Here is a 23,273-nt window from a genome sequence, read left to right as displayed (position 1 = left end):
TCAATCAGAGTTAGAGATGTATTTTATTTAAAAACTTTCCAATACTTACCCAGTTTTGAGGCAGCGAAAACTTTGCTGGGTACTGACACGAGTACGGTGGGCCCTTCTCTTTAGGGAAGAAGGTGACACTGAACCAATACCCGCCGTTATCCAATCTATATCTGGACCCTGTTGGCCATTGCCCTCCGTTGCGGCGTTGGCGTTTACATTATCACTGGCTTTTGTGGTACGAAAGTCCTCCAGCGCCGAACTGCTCTCATTTGCCACACTATCACTGATATTAGCCGCCGCCAGCTGTGTGGGCGGCACATGCAATGAATACTGCACCGAACCATCACTGCCCACCAACGGCAATTGTTTGCGTGACAAACGGGCCTTAACGGCTGCCACTAATGCTGCACCATCATCACGTGAACTGGCAATTTGTTGCACCACATCGAGCACCTCACGGGCGGAGGAAATCTGACCCAGCACTGCCAGCACATCGAGAGCTGCTTGGCGTACACGTCGCTTGCGATTTAATGCGGCGTATGTCGCATTAGTGACACATGTTGCCGTATCGAAACAGGTACTGGGAAAGGTCATGAGTGCGTATATGACCATTTGCAGGGCATGTTCACGAAACTGTAAACAGAAGCAGAAGCAGAAAAGTTATGAAGAGACTAAAGAGGTAAGTATGAGAACAAAAAATATGAAAACAAACAAATTAGCATAAAGTCATAAATTGACAGAGACAGCGAACTGGTTAACTGGGTATGAGTGTGTGTATGTGTGTGAGTGTTTTGATTTTGTTGTAACAAAGTGTAATTTATTTACAGATTGTAAGGAAAATAATTGTAATTAATTGCCATAGGTCAAATGGAGAACGGGGAAGGATAGCCAAGACGAGAGTAGTACAATAACTGACTGACTAAGAATCAACGCCCAGACAACACGACTAAAACTAGACTCTTGAAATATTGTACGGGATGTGTCGGAGTGTGATAAGGCTGGGTTTTTGGAAATCCCTACTAAAAGGGTACCAAAATGTACTAAAAATGTAATACTTTGTATTAGATAAATGGAAAGACCTAGAATTGATGAAATTTGGGACGTGATTCACTGATGGAGTGCAGGATAGATGCACCAAAGTTTTTTTTTTGGAAATCCGAACTTTAAGGTTACGAAAAGTTGTAAATCGTACTAAACTCATAAAATGGTATATTATGTGAACGGATAGAGCTAAAAACTTGAAATTTGATACGAGGATCAAAGTTGGCAAGTAAATTCAATATATGAAGTCGGTTTTGAACAAGTGTACTAAGTGTGTGCGAACTGTACTAAATGGTACTTTATTTGGAATAGTATGGTTTAGGATGAAAGGATTAAGCTGGAATTTTGAAATTTTGTATTGGAGACCCTGTAGGTGGTAGATTTACGATAAAGAGATGATTTTGGAAGTATACACTCAAGTGCACGAAAAGAACTAAATAGTACTATATTTGGTACAATATGGCTGTGGGTGAAGATAGTGCTTGAAATCTGAAATTTGGTATTAGGTCGCTCATCATGTGTGGCTTGTACATATGGAGGAGGTTTCAGAAATGTGTATCGTAATTGTACGAAAAGTACTAAATGATACTATATTTGGTATTGGGTGAAGGAATAGAGATAAAATCTGAAATAAGGTATTAGGGTCACTGTTCATGTGTAGGCTAAACATATAAAGGTGGTTTAGGAAATGAGCCTTATATTTGTACGAAAAGTACTAAATGGTACTAAATTTGGTATTGGGTGGAGAGATAGAGCTGGAATCTCGAAATTTGATATTGAGGTCTTTGATTGGTATCTGGGATTGAGATATGAAGGTGGTTTTTGAAATGTGTACTTTAATTGTCCGAAAAATACTAAATGGTACTAAATTTGGTATTGGGTGAACAGATAAAGATAAAATTCTGACATTTAATATTTAGGTTACTGATGGTATGTATGTTTGAGATTTGGCGGTGATTTGAAAATTCGTTCTATGTTTGTTCGAAAAGTACTAAATGATACTAAATTGTGTACTGGGTAAAGGAATATAGTTGAAATCCTGAAATTTGGTATAGAAGTAACTATTGGTATCTGAGGTTAAGATATGGGGGTGGTTTTGGAAATATGCGCTATAATTATACGAAAAGTTCTAAATAGTACTAATTTTCGTATTGGGTGACGGAATATTTAAATTTTGAAATATGATATAGATGTTACTGTTAATGTCTTAAAATGCTGAGATTTTATGCAGGTGTCACTCTTGGCAGCGGTTAAGTAAAAAAAGGTAATCCTGGAAATGTGTACAATAATTGTTCGAAAAGTACTATCTGGTACTAAATTTGGTGAAGGGATAAATCTGGAATCCCAACATTTTATATTGAGGTCTCGTTGGTATCTGTGATTGAGATATGGAGGAGATTTTTGAAATGTGTACTACAATTGTTCGAAAAGTACCAAGTAGTACTAAATTGACTATTGAGGGAACAAATAGAGCTTAAATCTTTTGTATTGGGTGAAAGAATAGATTTGGAATCCTGAAATTTGAGGTCTCTGTGGAATTGAAGATATAGTGGTGGTTTTGCAAATGCGTACTATAATTGTTCGAAAAGTACTAAATTTACTAATTTTTTGATCACGTTTGGTGTCTACTATAGACAGATGTAGACTGTGTTGGATATACGTACTATATGTTACTAAATTTGGTAGCTGAAATTTGATATTGAGGTCACCGATGGTTGCTAGGGGATTACATGTGGATACGTTGAAATAGTTTTGGTCGGAAAAAATGTATGTGGGTCTATGGTTTTACTAGTATCCTTCTTGGTAAATTTCAAAATTAATTACTTTGAAGACTCTTTGGTGTAGGAGATAAGAAAAAATTGTTCGACAAAATTTGGAAAAATTTTGTGTGTGTTTTTTGATATCCAGGTGAAATAAATATTTCTTTAGTTTGTAGACTTATGGAGAAATTCTATGGAGAATATTTTTGTCTTTCACGTCTTCATTTTTAGGAGAAGTTTGCTTGCATTCACATTAAGTACGGCATTGGCGTTTTTATACCCTACACCACATAGTGGTAAGGGTATTATGTCTTTGTGCATTTGTTTGTAACAGTCAAAAGGAAACGATATAGACCCATAGTTACTTTTGAGGATCTCCATAGAATCACTTTCTGAGTCCGTCTGTCCGTCCGTCCGTATTCTTGTGAATAAAATGCAGGTCGCATTTATTATCCGATCGAGATGAAATTTTGCACAAATCATTTGTTTGACGCAAGGACGAATATTGAAATTGGAGATAATCGGTAAAAATTTAGATATAGCTTCCATATATATCTTCGTCCGATTTGCCTTTTATTGTGCACCAAACGTGTCATATCAGCCCGAATAGTATGGAATGCACATACAACCAAATTAGGCCTGAAAATACATATACGAAATTTGATCGAAATCGGTTCAGATATAGCTATAGCTCTCATATATATTGTTCATCCGATTTGTTATTTTTGTCCTCGGCAGCCGTAATATGCACTCCGTAACAACAATATTTGGAGAAATATATCAAATACAACTCAGAAATACATTTGCTATATTTTATCGAGATCGGTTCAGATTTGGATATAGCTCCCATATATAACTTCGTCCGATTTACCTTCTATTGTGCACCAAACGTCTAGTATTTGTCCAAATGGGATAGAATTCGGCATATACGACAGAATTGAGTCTAGAAGGTAGTAAGCCAAATTTGGTGAAGATCGATTCAGATATAGCTATAGCTCCCATATATATTGTTCATCCGATTTGTTATATTGTTACCCACAGCAGTAATATGCACTTCGTAACAACGGTATTCAGGAAAATATATTAAATACAGCTCAGAAATGTCTTTGCCAAATTTTATAGAGATCGGTTCAGATTTCGGCATAGCTCCCATATATATCTTTATCTGATTTCAAATTAATTTTGCACCAAATGGGCAATACAAGTCCGAATTTAAAAGATACAAATGCTTCGGTATATTTAGCCTTTTAAACTTTAAATTATAATTATAATCATAGCTCTACTAAATTAGCAAAGTGGTGTAGGGTATCATAAAGTCGGCCCCGACCGACTTTAGGACTTTCTTTACTGGTTAATATATACGAATTACTGCGGTTTAGGTGAAATTTAGACGTTTTATGTCTTCTAGGACCTATAGTAGAATATGACAAATAGTTTTTTAGAATATTTTGGTTTGTTGTGGTACCGTTTAAAGGAACATTTTAACCATCTTCCACCATAATAATTTTCGTATTTTCTTAGTCCGAAAATTATCAAATAAATGTTGAAGAGGGGGAGCATCTTCCCTTTATTTAGGATAATTTTCGATGTAAACTTTAAAAACGCCGATACACGTGACTTCTATTAGCTCTACTTTCATAATCTGCTAGATTTTCCCTGCAATTATTGAAAAAAATTGAAATTTCCTTAGATTAAAAAATGTGTTTTTGAAACATTTTAGTCTCGTTGGCTTAAACTTGAATCGAGAATTTTTAAAATAGTATAATCTTTGTATAATATCTTGAATCGTCGATTTTTCCTGAATCGTCGATTATTCTTTAATATTGTATCAAGCACTTCCAACGCTATCCTTCCCTCTCACATTTGTCCATTGACCACCGTTTGTTCATAGATTTTTCACAAATATTAATATTCACTGTTGTGTGTCTGTGTGTGTAGTGACGACGACGGAAGTCTAGCGACATGCAAATGAAATGCATTGAGCACAAGGTGCCCAGTTCATTTGAAACCATCAAACATCATGCAAATCGACGAATGTGACGAATACAGGAGAACAATCAACCACATACTGTCACTGCTGACCACCAGTGATAGAAGTGAATCCAAATCAAAGAACCACCAACAACAACAAAAATTAGCATGAAATTAATGTCCAAATCAAATAAATGCACAGGCCGCTGCACCCAGCACTTAGTAAATGCTAGTCTTGCAGAGGTAGTATTATGAAATTTGCAAAAGAGTTATCGGTGATTTGGCATATTGGAGGAATTTTGCACAAGAAATGCACAACAATGTCTTTTGCATATAGAGAACCTTCGAAGGGTCTTCTGTCTATGTCAGACCTGTAGTAGGCGTTCCTTCTATAGAATATCTATAAATTGCCTTTTCCATGTGGAAATCTGTAAAAAGTTCTTCTTCAGACAGAGCTTTTAAAAGACCTCTCAAAACGACCTTCACACCTTAGTAGGGTATTAGTAAAACCATTGCACAATGGATCCACATCCAATTTTTCGGTCCAAAACAAATTTTAGAATTTCGGCTGTATCTCTTCAACCAATACCCAATTTAGTAAAATCTAGTACTTTTCGTATAATTTTAGTATTCGTTTGCATAACCGTTCCTTTTCTCAATCCTAGACACCTAAAGTTATCGCAATATACAATTTCACGGTTCCAGTTCTATCCATTCGCCCAATACAAAATTAAGTAGGAATTAGTAATTTTCGAACAATTATAGGACGTTTCTTCAAAACACTCTCCATATCTCAATCTCAGAAACCAAGAGTGACCTTAACATAAAAGTTCCGAATTTCAGCTCTGTAATTTCCGTTTTACGAAATTTAGTACAATTATTGTACGAATATCCAAAACTAGCTCCTTCTTTCAACCACAGACACCAATAGTGACATTCATTTCAAATTTCAGATTTCAAGCACTATCTGTTAACCCAATACCAAATTTTACCAAATATATTAGTAAGCAATACTTTCATTTCCAAAACCACATCCATATCTCAACCACAAATACCAAGAGAGACTTCAATATCAAATATAGGAATTTTATCTCTATCCCTTCACCCAATACCAAATTTAGTACATTTTAGTACTTTTCGTACAATCATAGTACGCATATCAAAACCAACAACAGATACCAACTGAGACTTCTACATCTAATTTGAGGATTTCAGCCCTATCCCGCATTTCCAAACCCACCTCCAAATCTCAAATACAGAAGACATCAGTAATCTAAATAACAAATTTCAGAATTTTTTCTCTATCCCTTCACCCCATACTAAATATTGGACCCTTTTGTACTTTTCGTACAATAATAGTACACATTTCCGGAATCACCTCCATATGTTTAGGCTACGCATGAACAGATATACTAATATCAAATTTCACATTTCAAGGACTATCTGCTCATCCGTTCATCCTAAACCGAACTGTTCCAAATTTAGCACAACTCGTAAAACTGACCCTTCTGACCTTCTTCTCTTTCGTCTGGGCGTTGATTCTCGGTCAGTTAGTCATTTATTTCACTAATTTTTTATATGTATTGAGATCGTCGGACAAAGAAAGGCCTTCGTGGGAAGAAAATCTATTATAGAATCTAGGTCTATAAAATCTTTCTAAGAGGTCTTCAATCTTTTGAAAGTTTCAAAAGATCCTTGACGGTCTTTGGAAGTCTATAAAATAAGTCTGAAAAATTTCTCGTGTACAGAAGTCCTTCTAAAAGTCTTTTTTTGTGTATTTTGTCTTTGGCAGGGCTTTTTATAGCCTTCTCTCAATAAAATATCTGTCAAAGGTCTTCTCTTTTTTAAATATTTTTAAAAGCTTTAACTGTCTCTAGAAAGAGGTCTTCGTCTATAGAAAACATCTAAATGACAAAGCGTCTATAGCATACATTATTGAGGTCTTTTGCTGTTAGGAGACCCATCTAAGAGATCTTCGACAAAGGAAGTCCTCTAATAAGCATTCAGTCTATCGAAGACTCCTAAATGGCCTTGGAGGAAAGCAGGTCTATTATAGCACCTAGGCCAATAAAAGATTTGTAGAAGCTCCTCCATTTTTAGACATTTTTTTTAAAAACTCTTGGATTTATGAAAAACCTTTGACAGGTCTACAGCCTTTAGAGGACCTCTTTAGGGCTTTCAGACTATAGAATACCTCTAAAATGTTTCAGGACTATAGAAAGGCCTTAATGGGGTCTTTTGTCTATGGGATGAAAAGGGAAAGATTTCGAAAATCTTTATAGAACCTCGGTCTATGGATATTTCTTAGGGGTTGCCTATCTTTAGAAAATGTCAAAAGACCTTCGAATTTTGGAAGACCTTTGAAAGGCCTGCCGTCAATAATGGACTCATGTAAGACTTTCAGCATTTAAAAAGTTTTCGGGTCTAAATAAGACCTACTAAAGGTTTAAGACATCTGAAGTCCTTGTGAGATCTCAGATAGGAAGAGAAGATCTTCGGAAGACCTCCAATATAAAGAGGACCCTTAGGGAGCTTGAAATCCCATATATAGAAGTTTTTTCAAGGACCTTCTGTCTGCCAAAGAACACTCAAATGTCTTTTGTCCTTGGACGGCTATTTAAGCTATGGGAGTGAACCTAATACCGAAATTTTTATATTCCACACTCAATTCCGAATTTAGTACTATTCTATACTATATAGCACGCCATTCCAAAAACTTTCCATTGCCTAACCCAAAATTCATTAGTTCAGTTTTATTATGTATGATATTTAGTACAATTTAGTACTTTTCGTACAGTTTATAGTATGAATTTCCAAGTTCACCTCCGATTCGCACTTACAGTGATGCATAAGCCAATATTTACAATACTAGCTCTTTTCCTACACTCTATACCAAATTTTGAACCATTTAGTGCTTTTCGGACACTTGATGTACGTATTTTCTCTTTCTATACTAAATTCCAACATTCGACTTTAATCCGTTCACCATATTGTATGAAATTTAGTGTCAGTTAGTACTGTTCTTATATCTATTACACATTTTCAAAACCAACCCTAACATCAATCCTGCTTAGTAATCTAGATTCTAAAGGTGCCGAATTAGGGTCATTTTAGTACATTTAATCTTGCTGTTCGAAATTCCAAAAGAAACTTTCGTCCCATCTTTCCTATACAGCATCAACGATTCTTATTCCGAATTTCAGATCTCCAGCTCTTCTCCAACTACCAAATTTAATACAATTTAGCACTTTTCTGACCTTTTTAGTACATATTTACATAATCACCTTCCTTATTTAACCCCACCTCACAAAAAGTAACTGTAACAAAAAATTTCCGATTCTTAAGTCTATCCCTCCCTCATATACCAAATTTAGTACCATTTACCACTTTTCGTACTTTTATACCCTCCACCAAAAAAGGTATGGAGGGTATATTAAGTTCGTCATTCCGTTTGTAACTCATCGAAATAATCATTTTAGACCCAACAAAGTATATATATTCTTGATCAGCGTAAAATTCTAAGACGATTTAGCCCTGTCCGTCCGTCTGTCCGTCTGTTGTAATCACGCTACAGTCTAAACGAATTAAGATAGGAAGCTAAAATTTTGCACAGATCTCTCTTTTGTCTGCAGGCAGGTCAAGTTCGAAGATGGGCTATATCGGTCCACGATATCGTATAGCCCCCATATAACGGTACCCCCGATATTCGGTATTTTGATGATTTTAGCCACATTTTTCAACGGAATTGTCTGAAAATCCACACAAGGAGTTCCTTGTAGGTACTTTATACCTCGGCAGAGAATTATCTATATAGGTCTACGATATCGTATAGCCCCATATAACTGTACCTCCCGATATTCGGTATTTTGATGATTTTACCCACATCTTTCAACGGAATTGTCTGAAAATCCACACAAGGAGTTCCTTGTGGGTACTTTATACCTCGGCAGAGAATTATCTATATAGATCCACGATATCGTATAGCCCCCATATAATGGTACCCCCGATATTTGGTATTTTGATTATTTTATCCACATTTTTCAATGAAATAATTTGAAATTCCACAAAAGGAGTCCCTTGTGGGCATTTTACCCCCTCAAAAAGAATTGTCTATATAGGTCCACGATATCGTATATCCCCCATATAACTGTACCCCCCGATATTCGGTATTTTGATGATGTTAGCCACATTTTCAATGGAATTGTCTTAAAATCCACACAAGTAGTTCCTTGTGAGTACTTTACCCCCTGATAGAGAATTGTCTATGCAGGTCCACGATATCGTATAACCCCCATATAACGGTACCCCCCGATATTCGGTATTTTAATGATTTTACCCACATTTTTCAACGGAATTGTCTGAAAATCCACACAAGGAGTTCCTTGTGGGTACTTTATATCTCGGCACAGAATTATCTATATAGGTTAACGATATCGCATAGCCCCCATATAACGGTACCCCCGTTATTCGGTATTTTGATGATTTTAGCTATATATTCCAATGGTATTCTCTGATCAATCCACACAAGGATTTTTTGTGAGCACTTTAACCCCTGAAAGGTATTTGTCTATATAGGTCCACAATATCGTATATCCCCCATATAACGGTAACCCCAATATTCGGGGTTTTGATGATTTTAGCCACATTTCCCAATGGAATTATCTGAAAATCCACACAAGGAGTTCCTTGTGAGTACTTCGTGAGTACTTTAACCAGACATAGATTTGTCTATATAGGTCCACAATATCGAATATCCCCCATATATCGGCACCTTCCGATATTAGGTATTTTAAAGATTTTAACAGAATTTTCAATGGATTTTATTTTTTTGAATATTTTCTAATTCGTTCCAAATGGTGGAGGGTATTCAAAGTTCGGCCCGGCCGAACTTACTGCTTTTTTACTTGTTTAAATACATATTTCTAAAACCATGTTCAAAACAAAACCCTACACACTAACAGTGACTTTTCAACAACATTTCACAATTCCTGCTCCATTCATTCAATCAAACCCAAATGTAGTACTATTTGGTACAGTTCTGGCACAGTTCAGTACATGTGTAGTTGGGGTTCCCAAAAACAGATAGATAAATCTATCCTACACCCCATCTTCTTTTTAAATATCAGAATTCTAGCTCTATCCATTTGCCTTATAGATTGGTTTATGTTTTTCCCTTCTGATTGTGGCTGTATATTTCAAAGCACTTCCGTTTATAGACAAACTCTAAAATGTCCTCTCTCTGCGCTTTTATAGCTTGCAAAATGTTTTTTGGTCCCAAAAATAAATTGTTTGACAAACTTGGCAACCCTTTACCTATGCAGTTTTTATAGTCCTTCCCTTTTCCTCAGAATTTTCTTTTTGTGTCTCTTTTTCATAAAGACAAACCGAACAAAAACCACATCAACTACCAATGAAGAACAAACAAAACAAAAAACAAATCAAAAAGAGAACAAAACCCGACAAATTGAGAACTTACCCTTGAGCTTTTGGCATGCAGAAAGTCCTGTGATATCAATTTCAAAATAATAGCCGACGGTGGCAGGCGTTGCATTAGGGCCTTACACACCCGATTGGCACCGGCACCACCCTGCCGACACAGGCCACTCATAATTTGCATTGTTCGGTCTTCCAAATTGTCCAGGGGCAGGCGTGTTATCAAATTAATTAATAGTTTTCGTTTTTCTTCGGCCACATCGGCCTTACACTCGGAAGAGAGTAGGGTACGCAGCAAGGAGTCCAAACAGGGTTGGACACGTGCTAAATTGTCGGAGGATCGTAGAGATTGTTCCAATTGTATGACACCCTGTAGGCGATGGCGCCAGTTCTGTGGAGGTGGGGAGAGAAGAGGATGGAAGAAAGAAAAACAAAAGTTAGTGGGTGCAAATTACAACAACAACAAACTGTGTTATTAAATTATGATTACAAATCATGTCCTGTTTAATGGTTTTAGTATATTTCCTTCCCTGAACGGGTTAGGCCATCAAATAAATGTTATCTCTTTAGTGAGTGTGTGTGAGTGTTTTTTTTTTTCGAAACATGCAAATTTCTCATCATCGTTATCACAAGAGCCATTAGCACGCTCCTTAAAAACCTTGAGCAAGCTATTTGCAGTTTGGATATAAATTTCAAATCTATCACCCTCCCTCAACAAACAATTTGTTGAGCATGGAGCAATGGAATTTAAATGACCTTTCTGATGGTATTCACTGCAGACAAATTTCCAGAATTATCTTTTACATATTTTTCGTTTAACTATTTTGAAGTTGCTGTGGGTCTGTGTTGGTGTCTGTGCGTGTTCAAGTGTCATTTATATATGTAGGCTTGCTAAGCAGGTCCGCAAAAAGGCAAATTTTTAAGGGCCTTCATGTGATCATTTTTATACCATTCACCATGGAAAGAAAGGGGTTATATAATTATACCCTACAACACTATCTATTGGGGGTATTATAAGTTTGATTGGGCCAAAAATTATGTAACACCTCGAAATATTGGTTTCCCACAGCCGAGCTGAGTCGATCTAGCTATGTATGTCCGTCCGTCCGTCTGTCCATGTTAATTTGTAATTACTCTACAGGTCGTAATTATGGCCCGATCTTCACGAAATTTAGAATGAAGGTGGGGCTAGGGTCTCTCTTTTGGAGATGATCGCATAATATTTAGGGGTTGAAATGGACCAAAAACTGAAAAAATCCCTGATTTTGCAGTTACTCTACAGGTCGCAAATATTGACCAATCAAAGCTGAAGTTAGCATGGGGCTAGAGCTTAGGGCTGGGCAGAAGCATTCAAATTTTGATGGATGGATGGTAATATTTAGTGGGTCAAATAGGCCATAACATTTTTGTTAAATAAAAGTCAAATTTTCCATTAAACCGCTAATATTTTTAATCCCGGCGAAATCACAAATAGACGAACAGGTCAATTCTTACCGTTACGTAGATTCTGATAGTAAATATATCGGATATATATAGCGAAATATATACAATGTGTATATACAAAGGAAGGGGATGTTAGCTAGAATGCTTATATCCCATATTTTTTATCGCATGCGATTTTTTCAATTTGACTTATAATATTTGGTAATATTTTTTCACCTTACAACACAGGTTGGGGATATTATATAAGTATTGCAAATATCGCCCGATCCTCACGAAAATGTTCACAAGGGTAGGGTTGGGCTCAGAAATGCTAGGCCTATTGTTTTCAAAGATGTCCGCAATATATTAATATATTGCCATGGACCAACAACTAAAATTTTTCCTGATTTTGCAGCCTTTATAAAGGTCACAAATAGAAACCAAAGGACATGAAATCTCGCATAAAGTTAGAGTTTAGGACAGCGGGTACAATGGACCACTAATTTTGTGTGAAAAAATACCAGCATTACTTACAGGCGATATCCGAAATACACAAAAGGCGAATTTCTGGCTTTTTTATGCTGATTTCGTTGACGAATATAGCCAAATATCGTAGACAAGCAAATCATATTGACGAGTCTAAATTTGGAGATACAGAGCGGCTTCTTGCTTTTGGAGATGATTGCAAAATATTTAGGGGTTCAAATTAACCAAAAACAGAAATATTTTTCCGATGACACAATTGAAACCAATCGACACGCTTGTGAAGAGAGATAAGGACAGGGAAGAATTCTAGCATTTTGGATGACCATTGGATTATATTTATCTGTAAAATGGACTACAACAACGAACAGCTCGTCGGAGTGCATAAATGTTGGGCAAATGTCCATAGTCCTAATTTCAAAAGCGAAATCTTCCAATATGGATTTGGATATAAGGGGGCTTCTAACATATTGTGGTGTTGTAGGGTATAACATAGTCGGCCCCGCACGACTATAGCCTTTTCTTAATTGCTTTTTTTAATTCCGTTTCTAATACCTCTAAGTATTGGTCTTAGACCCCATAAAATATATTCATGATCAGCGTAAAATTCTAAGTCAATTTAACGATGTTCGACTGTTCGTCTGTGGAAATCACTCTAGCATTAGTTTGCAGATGTGTGTTGGTATTGAAAATGCGCTATATAGGTTTACATTTTATTTTTGCCCCGAATCTGCTGTCAATTCACAGCATGTTTCCCATTATGAAAGAAACGCCCTTCCATAGAACCGTCAATATAGGTTTAAGTTTTCGTATAGTCCTAATGGATATTTCATCCTATTACAGAAAATTGCTCTTACAGGTTCACGTCTTCGTATGCCCCCATATAACGGTAGATCCCTATAATCAATATTTAGATGACTACAGGGTGAGATAAAAAATCTGCAACAAAGCCAACGCCATGATTTTTCCCTTTTTTTAATTTTATTGAATGAAAGCAAAAAATGTCGGGAATAGCATAAAATTTTAGAATAAGTTTAGATCTGTTCCAATTGATCACCTTTGGCACGAATTATGGCCTTCAAACGGCCAATGAAACCGTCACACGCTGCCCGGATGTTGCTCTGCGGTATTTCGGGCCATTCCCGGCGAGGTGATCGAAACTTTGGTATTTTTTTAGTGCCAACCTTGCTTTCCAAAATACTCCAGATACAAAAGTCCAACGAATTGGTATCCGGAGATTTTGGTGGCCATTGTGCGCTGGAAATGAAGCGAGGAACCTCATTTTGTAACCAGCTTGGGTGGCGCGTGCTGAGTGCGATGGTCCTACTGGTATGTCCAAGGTCTGCGGCAAAAATGTTTGCGTGCTCAAGGCTTTAAAACACCCTCTAGAATATTTTCGTGATAATATTCGGCATTTATTCTGATGCCAGGGTCGATTAATACGAATGGAGAGCGACCATCGGGTGTTATGGGGACCCACACTATCACCATGGCCGGTGCTTGAGTTCTGGTGGCCAACCGAAGGTGCACATTTTCAGCTGAGCTCTTTGAAAAGTAAACACGATAATTTTGTTTGTCTACAACTGCTGGAAAACTAATGTTTTTTCATCACTTTCGGCCAAGCTACTCTTAAGCTCTTTTGAGTCTATTTTCTTTCTTTTGCGGTGTAAGTTCTTGCACTTTTTGGAATTTCAATGGCTCAATGGCTCATTTTTTAATATTTGCCGAATGGAATATTGCAATGTGTTCAGCTCACGAGCCATTTTTCGGCCACTAGGACGTGGGTTTCGATCAAGTCGATTTTTTACTTTTCGAAACATTTCTGCTGATGTTGCTGTTTTCTTCCGTCAACTTCCTTGACGTCGGGCTACGCTACCAGTATCACGGTAACGAACGATGGTACGGGACATAAAATATTTATTCACATTTAAATGCTGGAGTGCTCTAACGATAGTCACTTGTTGTTTTCCAGCCAAATATAAAGAAATCACACTATGACGATTGAATTACATCACGAATAACTTTTTTTCTGGAAAATTCTCACCAAAATGCTTTTGTACGCTTGTGAACAATATAATGAGCTGTCACTAGAATAATTTTAAGAGCTGTCGGACGAATGACAGCAGTCTGAAGTTGATTGCAGTTTTTTCATCTCACCCGTATGCGTAGCCTTGACGTGTGGAGGTGGTTTTTGAAAAGTGCCCTATAATTGTACGAAAAGAACTAAATGGTTCTATATTTGGTATTGGGTAAGGGATGGAGTTAAAATTCTGAAATGCCATATTTTGATTACTAATGGTGTCTGTGGTTGAGATGTGGCTTTGATTGTACGGAAATTACTAAAATGCACTCAATTGGGTATTGAGTGAGAGGATACATTTTTCTTTGTCTTGTACCCCAAGACCGACCTTCACAAAACGTTTAAAAGTTGTAGGTCTTTTTCATCCTTTAACAAAAATGTTATATTTTTTGTAATCTTTAGTAATTTCTGTGGTACCAGAAAAAATTAAAAACACGTTATCTATACTCAATTTAAAGGAAAAACAAAGTTCTTCCCATAATGTTCCAAAATCCCGAGTTTACTCACTTCTCTGCAAGAATGGTAATCATCATGAAAACCATTAAAGTTATAGCTCTTACTAATTCCCTATATTCAAGTCCCATTATTTTCAAATTTTTAGTTATTTTTCCAGAAACCAGTCAGAGCACAATCCACTTCTCCAACTGCCGTGCAGCATTATGTAATTATTTGGACTTTTGGTACATAAAGTATAAATTTTCAAAAATTCCACTTTAACTAACTTTCCCATACTAGATTCGTAATTCAAAAACAAAGTGGTACCATTTTGCAGTCGTTTCGAAAATCGTCGAACTTCAATAAATAAAATAGAAAACAGTGATTCTCCAAAGGCCTTCCATTTGTTGGCCTTGCAAAATACCACCCTGTACTATTTTCTCCCTTTCACGCCATTTACATTGATTCCACATTACTTAATTCAGCTAGTCTATTTAAATAGTTTTTTTTACTTAATTTCCACTTAATGTATTAATGGTCAAACTTAATTGAGTTTTAGTGTTTGTTTTCCACTTTGTTTCGTTTGATTTCAAAATGAGTTGCCTCTGACAAGACTGTGGAGGTCACTTTAATTTTAGTAATTAGTTGTTGTCTGTTTTCAAAAGTTACAAACTTTAATTGGACGTGAGGTCAAGCATGAAAATAAGTGTGCCTGGTTATGGTTGACTGGAATAAATTTTTTTGGGAAAGCAATTAAAAACTAAGGAAGTAGAACATGGATCCTTCATATATTTTGCTAAGGATAAATATAAATCGAATGTCTGCTATTGTTAAAAACTCTTTCAACTGCATTTTAGAATTGGAGATATTTAAAAACTACTATCCACAGAATTGGGTCCCTTTAGTGCTTATCAATGATGGAATTGATTTTAAATAATCATAATGGAAAATAATACTTTATTGAATCCATCTATAGAACATGCGACGTTCAGTGGTCTTCTATAGAGTGAACGGCTGTTTAGGAAGCCTTCCAAAGAAGGTTATTCGTAGAAAAGTATACTTTTTTTAGTTGTCTACGGAATAGAAGACAATGTTTGGGGTCTTCCAATGAATATTATATCATTTGAAAAAAAAACTCTATGCAGAACAGGCGATTTTTCGTGATTCTTTTTTACCCTCTACCATACTGTAGAGGACTTTGTCATTCCGTTTTCAACTCCTCGAAATGCTCATGTTAGACCCAACGAAGTACATATAATCTTAATCAGCGTCTGTCTGTATCAATCACGCTATCTTTGGAATGAATTGAGACAGAAGGCTAAAATTTTGCACACATGTGTATCTTGCTAGTTGGCAGGTTATGTTCGTATAGCCGGTTCCTCTCAAAATTTGTTATTTTGATATTAGCCAATTTTTTTAAAGGAATTATGTAAAATTTCGTATTTAAAGTTAGTAATGGATACTACATCCTGTGACAAAAAATCGTGTATGCAGGTTCACGTCTTTGTATAGCCCCCATAAAACGATACCTCCGGATATTCGGTATTTTGATGAATAATAGCAACATTATTCACCGAAATTATTTCAAATTCCGTATTTGAAGTTCGTAATTTGTACCAAAACCTGCCTAAACAGCTCCACGTCTTCGTATAGGCCTCAGGTAATGATACTTCCCGTTATTGGGTATTTTCATGATATTAAATACATTATTCACCGGAATTGTTTCAAATTTCGTATTTGTTCAGTTCGGTACCTCACAAAACCTATGACAAAAAGTTACTTATGAAGGACCACGACCCACATAACGGTTTTCATTTGAGGGGAATTTTTCGACGGTTTTTTAAATTTTTAATTTTCTTCCAAATGGAGGAGGGAATTAAATGTTCGTCCCGGATAAACTTAATGTTTTTACCACTTTGTTGAACGAAATGTTTTTACGAGGTCTTCTCTGGTGTAGAACACCCCTTTCGTAAATATTTTATGGTTGAGAAGACCTTTGGGAGGTCTACTAGAATATATGCTATAGAATAAAATACTTAGGTGGAGTTTCTAAGGAGGTGATTCTAATACTGACTACCGTCCTTTCCCTATACACTATAAACAATTTAGTACCATTAAGAACTTTTAGTCTAGCTTTGAACGCTTAATTTCAACCGCATCCACCAACAGTGACCCAAATACTAAAATTTTAATTTTCCAGCTCCATTCGTTCACTCTGAAACAAATTAATTCCAAATTTTTCCAAATTTTAGGGTAAGTCAAAACTGTACCAAATTTAGTGAATTTTAGTAATTTTTTTACGTTTATCATTCGACCAAAAAAAAACTTTGGGTCGTGCATTTTACACACTACCAAAGACCCACATCCCAAAGTTCAGACTTTCAGCTCGATCCCTTCCCGAAATACCAAGCTTAATACCGCTTATTACTTTTTTAGTACATATTATCTTCATATTTTAACCCTATACCCTAACAGTGACCCTTATACCAATTTTCAGTATTATTCAGTATCTTTTTCCTTTTTTGTAAATGTTTTTAAAATCACCTTTAAACCCTAAATCAACATTTCAAAATTCCAGCTCCATGCGTATGGAGGTTATATTAAGATTGTAACACCTCGAAATATACATTTTAGATCCTACAAAGAACATATATTTTGGATAAGCATACAATTCTATGTCGATTTAGTACAGTCAGCCTTTTTGTCTGTCGGTCCGTCCGTGGTTAACACTCATATTTTACTTAGGTGTATTTCAGATCCATGGGACCTTTGGTATGCAATATGAATCATATATGGGCACGTTTTGTTTAGCTTCCAAATAACTAAATCGACTAATGTAACTGAAATGTCCTCATATTACGGTATCTCCCAATAATCTGTACTTTGATGATTTATGTTACATTTTTCAAAAGAATCAGTCAAACTTGGTGTTTGGAGTGCAAGTCTTCTCTGGTAGATATATGGCTATGATTGTCCACATTTTCGACTAGTCCCATATTTCTTTAACACCTCATTTGTATATATCCCCAGACATATGACTAGAGAGGGTATATATCATTTGATATGGTCAAAACGTGCCTAGTTGAAATAACGGTTTTAGATCCTAGGTTTCTTTGGACCAAATCCGTTTCAGGACATTTGGAATCGATTTAGCGATGTCCGTCCGTCCATCCGTCTGTCTGGCTGGTGCGCACGATAACTCTCGTAGGGAGTATCCGATTCGGTCCAAACTTGGTACATCGTAATTTTTTTTGTCAAACTTAGACCGAGTTCGGAGATGGATAATATAGTCCACTCCTTCTGGTACCTCCCCCACAAAAGATCGAGATTTAAAAAAAAAAAAACATTTTCTACACGGAAAGAGAAATGATAAGCCGATTTTGCTCCAACTTTGCAAATCCAAATATTTGCGTCAGTGCTAGGTCAAGTGTGAAAATGGACAATATCGGTCCACTCTATCAAGTACCTTCCCCACAAAGGGTCAAAATTTTGAGTAATTACAACTATTATAAAATGTGATGAAAGAGTCCGATTGTCTTCAAATTTCACACATAACAATATTTTTATCGACCCAAGATCTGTTGTTAAGATGGAATATATCGGCCCACTCTTCTGGTACCTCCCCCACAAAAGGTAGAAATTTTAAAAATTCATTAAGCTCATAAAACGCGAAATAAACATCCGATTCCATTTAGACTTAAGCACATCTAAGTATTTCTATCAACACAGGATCTGTTATAAAGGCGGTAGAGACAGGATCATCCTTCTGTTACCTACTCCACAAAGGGTCAAAGTTTTGAATAACCAAAACGTTTATAAAATCGGAAATAAGTCTCAGGTTCTCTTTATGAAATATAAATCCCATTTATATTCCATTATTTCTACCAACACAAGATCTTTTGTGAAGATGTGATATATCGGTCCTCTCGTTCTGGTACCTCCCCCACAATGGGTCAAAATTTTGAATATTCATGGAGCTCATAAAACGCGAAATTAACATCCGATTCTATTCAGATTTGCGCTCTCTCAATATTTCCATCAACAGAAGATCTCTTATAAAGATGGTAGAGATCAGACCATTTCTTCTGGTACCTCCCCCCATAGGTTTCAAGATTTTGATTAACCAAACACTCAAAGTAAGCCAAATAAGCATTTAAACTCTCTTCAAATTTCACACATACCAACATTTTTGCTACCAAAAAATAGTTGCGAATCCCATCTGGTACCTCACCCTCAAAGTGTCAGAATTTTCAATATCTGTCATAACTTACGAAACAATTCAGCGATTCTTCACAATTTGCTACATTATTATTTTATCATATTTTATATTCTTCGTATCCAAAAGCTTGATATTTTATCGCATTTTAAAATCGAAGTATTTATTTTAAATTTTCAGCCGTCCCACCTTAGAAACAGTCATAGATCATAAGGTAGCCCAATTATCTAATCTCCAAGCACCGATACGAGTTCCCGAACATCTACACAACTTGTACACAACCTGAATACCTGTGAGTCTAGCTTTCTTATCAGAGTTCTCGATTATCTGCAAATCAGAAAGTTATTATCGTGATCCTCGACGACCGTTAATTAGAAATTCTGAGTATTCTTCGATCATCTGTATCCCAAAAATCGTTATCTCCGGCGACCATTAAATTAACTATGTACTTTTACATATCAAGGCTGGGGTAGTGGAGTAGGGTATCTCATAGCTCTCGTGAAATTATACTAATTTTTATTCCCATACCATTTGGCTGCAGAGGGTAAATATCATTTGATACGGCCAAAAAGTGCCTCATCGAAGTAAAGGTTTTAGATCCTAGGTCAAAATTTCAATTATATTTATAGAATGAGAAATAAGAGTCCGATTGTTCTCCAATTTCACGCATCGCAATTTTTTATTAACACAAGATCGGTTGGGAAGGTGGAATAAAACGAACCAATACATCTGTGAGGCTATACATCTGTTGGCAAACTCCACTGAAAATTTTTAGTTACTTACTTTTGAGGATCTTCATAGAATAACTTTCTGAGTCGATTTATGCATGTCAATCCGCCTGTCTGTCCGTCCGTCTCATTCAAATATTCAAATAAATTCTTTTGTTACGGGAGCTCTACTCAACATGGTGTAGGGTATCATATAGTCGATCCGCCCGACTTTTGACTTTTCCTTACAGGTTGTCTCTATTTCTTACACATTTTTGTTTTCCTCTTTCCCCAATAAAAAATTCTCTTACCTTTCAATTATCCGAAAATAATATTTTTTTACGTGACTTCATCAATTCCAACAGTTTAAATATATTTTAACTTCATTAACCCACTAAAAGAGAATCTAAAAAATAACTCTCCAACTTCTTCTCAAATGGCCGTTACACAAAACATTTACGAACTAGGGCACATGGAACGTATGAGTGATAATATTTCATTACAAATAAATCATACGTTTTGAATTTCGTATTTCCGTTCTACATTTGAAGCACCAAAAAAAAGAACTCCCGTTTGACAAACTCCCATATCAAATCACAAATAACAAAAACTAACTCTAACCGTTTGACAAACTCGATGATGGAATTGTCGTAAAATTGTCGTATGCGTGAACGTAAAATATCCATATCCAGGTCACAGATTAGTTTTTCTTCTTCTTCCCATTTTTTTGTTTGCTTTATGTTTGTTGATTCCCTTAATTACTCTTACCATCGCATCGCATCATCATACCAAGTTATGATTCGTCCCACTACCACTCCGAAATTGTACCGAATTGTACACATTTGTAAGTGTCTTCAACATTTGGTACTTAAATTTTGATTTGTTACCATTATTTGATTGCCACCACAAATCTCTGCTTCTTCGAGATTTGTTGTTGTTATTATTCGTGGTGGTTTAATTTACTGAAAATGACCACAAAGTCCCAAACGAATAAAATAATATTTCTTTAACTGACCAGGACTCCGAACAAACAATGCACGCGATATGAAACCGTCTGATGATGTTTGGTGTGGTTGGTGTATTATTTGTGTTGCTGTTGTTGTTGCTCTGGTTATCAGCAAGTATTGCTGTATTTATGAGAATAACCTGTCGGTTTATGGCATTAGAAATGTGGGTCATCTACAAAAACGAACAAAGAAACCAAAAAAGAAACGAGGAACTCAAACCGCACAAATAAATGGGTTACAGGGGTTGAGCGGAGATGGAAAACATTAACCAAATTATTGCACGTCGTGACGTTCTACAGCATTTCGGGATATTTTTGTGGATGAGTTACAGTGATTTTCAAGGGATTATGATTTTACTTCACTATAAACTATGATAGGAAATAATGAAAATACTCTGTCTGAATGTGAAGTTATGTACAGATTATGAAGTTTTATTTAGTATTAGGGACTATGTATGTACGAGTGTACCTAAAATCGGGAAGTCTAACAAATATTCAAAAGTGACCACAACTCCTTTAAATTTACCCTCAGCCATATGGCCTAGTCGAAATAACGATTTTAGATCCTAGGTATCTTTAGGCCAAATCCGTTTCAGGACATTTGGAGTCGATTTAGCGATGTCCGTCCGTCTGCTGGTCTGGCTGGCTGGTGCACACGATAACTCCAGAAGGGAGTCTCTCATAGTAATATTTTTGTCAAACTTAGATCGAGCTCGAAGATGGACAATATCGGTCCACTCCTTCTGGTACCTGCCCCACAAAAGGTCGAAATTTTCAAAAAAAAAAAAAAAAATATATCGAAAGAGCAACAATAATCCGATTTTGCTGTAACTCTGCAAATCCAAATATTTGCGCCATTTCTATGTCAGCTGCAAAAATGGACAATATCGATCCACTCCATCAAGTACCACCCCCTCAAAGGATCAAAATTTTAAATAATTACAATTCTTATAAAATGTGATGTAAGAGTCCGATTGCCTTAAAATTTCACACATCCAAATAATTTTATTAACCCAAGGTTAATATGGAATATATCGGCCCGCTCCTTCTGGTACCTCCCCCACAAAAGATGATTTAGCCATGTCCGTCTGTCTGTGTGTCTGTCTGTCTGTCTGTTGTAACCACGCTATCTTTCGAACAAATTGAGATAGAAGGCTAAAATTTTGCACACATGTTTATTTTTTCAGTAGGCAGATTAAGTTCGTAAATGGACCTCTAGGTCCACGTTTTCATATAGCCCCCGATATTCGACATTTTGATGATTTTTGCGACATTATTCACCAGGATTGTTTCAAATTTGGCATTTGAAGTTCGAAATGAATTATACAGCCTGAGACAGAAAATTGTCTGAGCAGGTCCACGTCTTCGTATAACCCCCATATAACGGCACCTCTCGATATTCGGTATTTTGATGATTTTAGCTACATTATTCATCGGAATTGTTTAAAATTTGGCATTTGAAGTTCAAAATGGATACTACAGCCTAAGGCAGAAAACTGTATATGCAGGCCCACGTCTTCGTATAACCCCCATATAACTGTACCTCCCAATATTCTGTATTTTGATGACTTCATTATTCACCGTAGTAGTTTCAAATTACGTATTTAGAGTTCGTAATGGAAACTACTGTCTGTGACAGAAAATTGTTTATGCAGGTCCAGGTCTTCGTATAGGCCCCAAATATCAGTACCTCCCTATATTCGGTATTTGGACGATTTTAGGTACAATACTCACCGAAATTGTTTGGGATGACGTATTTGAAGTTGGTAATGGAAGCTACAGCCGGTGACGGAAAATTGTCTATGCAGGTCCAGGTCTTCGTATAGCTCCGATATAACGGTACCTCCCTATGTACGGTATATGTACGTTTATTTCAAGTTTCAAATTTTGAATATGGCTTGTGACAAACAATGCCTATGTAGGTGCACGTCGTACAGACCGTTATATATTCGGTATTTTTAAGATGTTAAGAGAATTTTTGGCGAATGCTGCCCTTTTGAAAATTTCCAAATTCGTTCAGTGGTGGAAGGTATACAAAGTTCGGCCCGGCCGAACTTACTGCTTTTTTACTTGTTATATTTCACACACCCTATAATTAACACAAGAAGATGGGATATGTCAGTACCTCCCCAAATGGGGTCACATTTTTGAACATCCATGAAGCTCATAAAAAAAAACGAAATTAATATCCAATTCCATTCTAGACTTGGTATATCTCAATATTTCCAGCAACACAATATCTGTTTCTTCTGTTACCTGCTCCACATAGGGTTTAAAATTTTGAAAAACAACACGCTCGTAAAGTGTCACAATTTTCAATACTTTAATCTGTCATAACTTGCGGAACAAATCAGAGATTCTTTACAATATGCTATGTCTAACTATATCTTTCTTTACCAGAAACCTGAGATTAGTATGGAATATAAAATTTCGTATAAAATCGGACATAAATATAAGATTTTTTGTAAAAATTCTCATTCTAAATCATCTAATACCAATATTTTTTATCGGTATTAGATGAAGTATTAAAATGGAATATTTCGGTCGATTATGTGTGGTACCTCACCGACATTTTAATATTTTCTAAAAATTATTGTAATTATATGCCATGTAAAGTGAAGTAAGTTACCAATAAAGTCCAAACCTGGCACGTCCCAATATTAATATCACATATTCTTCTAGGTCCGCTAGGAAATGCACAAAATTGGTCCATTCCTTCGGAACCAAC

The 23,273-nt window shown here is 36.1% G+C and overlaps 1 protein-coding gene across 1 annotated transcript in view; it reads right to left on the bottom strand.

Moving 5' to 3' along the window:
* The window catches only part of LOC101891275 (uncharacterized), a 95,741-nt gene that overhangs the window by 46,000 nt on the left and 26,468 nt on the right, over positions 1 to 23,273 (bottom strand). The window contains exons 2-3 of the mRNA XM_011292890.3: positions 10,240 to 10,587; positions 50 to 624 (exon numbers count right to left, since the gene is read on the bottom strand). Of these exons, the coding sequence (XP_011291192.1) occupies positions 50 to 624; positions 10,240 to 10,587 (923 nt within the window). The remainder of the gene's footprint in view (positions 1 to 49; positions 625 to 10,239; positions 10,588 to 23,273) is intronic.

This window comes from Musca domestica, unplaced genomic scaffold (assembly GCF_030504385.1).
Source record: "Musca domestica strain aabys unplaced genomic scaffold, Musca_domestica.polishedcontigs.V.1.1 3, whole genome shotgun sequence".
NCBI lineage: Eukaryota > Metazoa > Arthropoda > Insecta > Diptera > Muscidae > Musca > Musca domestica.
This window is presented reverse-complemented; position numbering and strand designations above follow the sequence as displayed.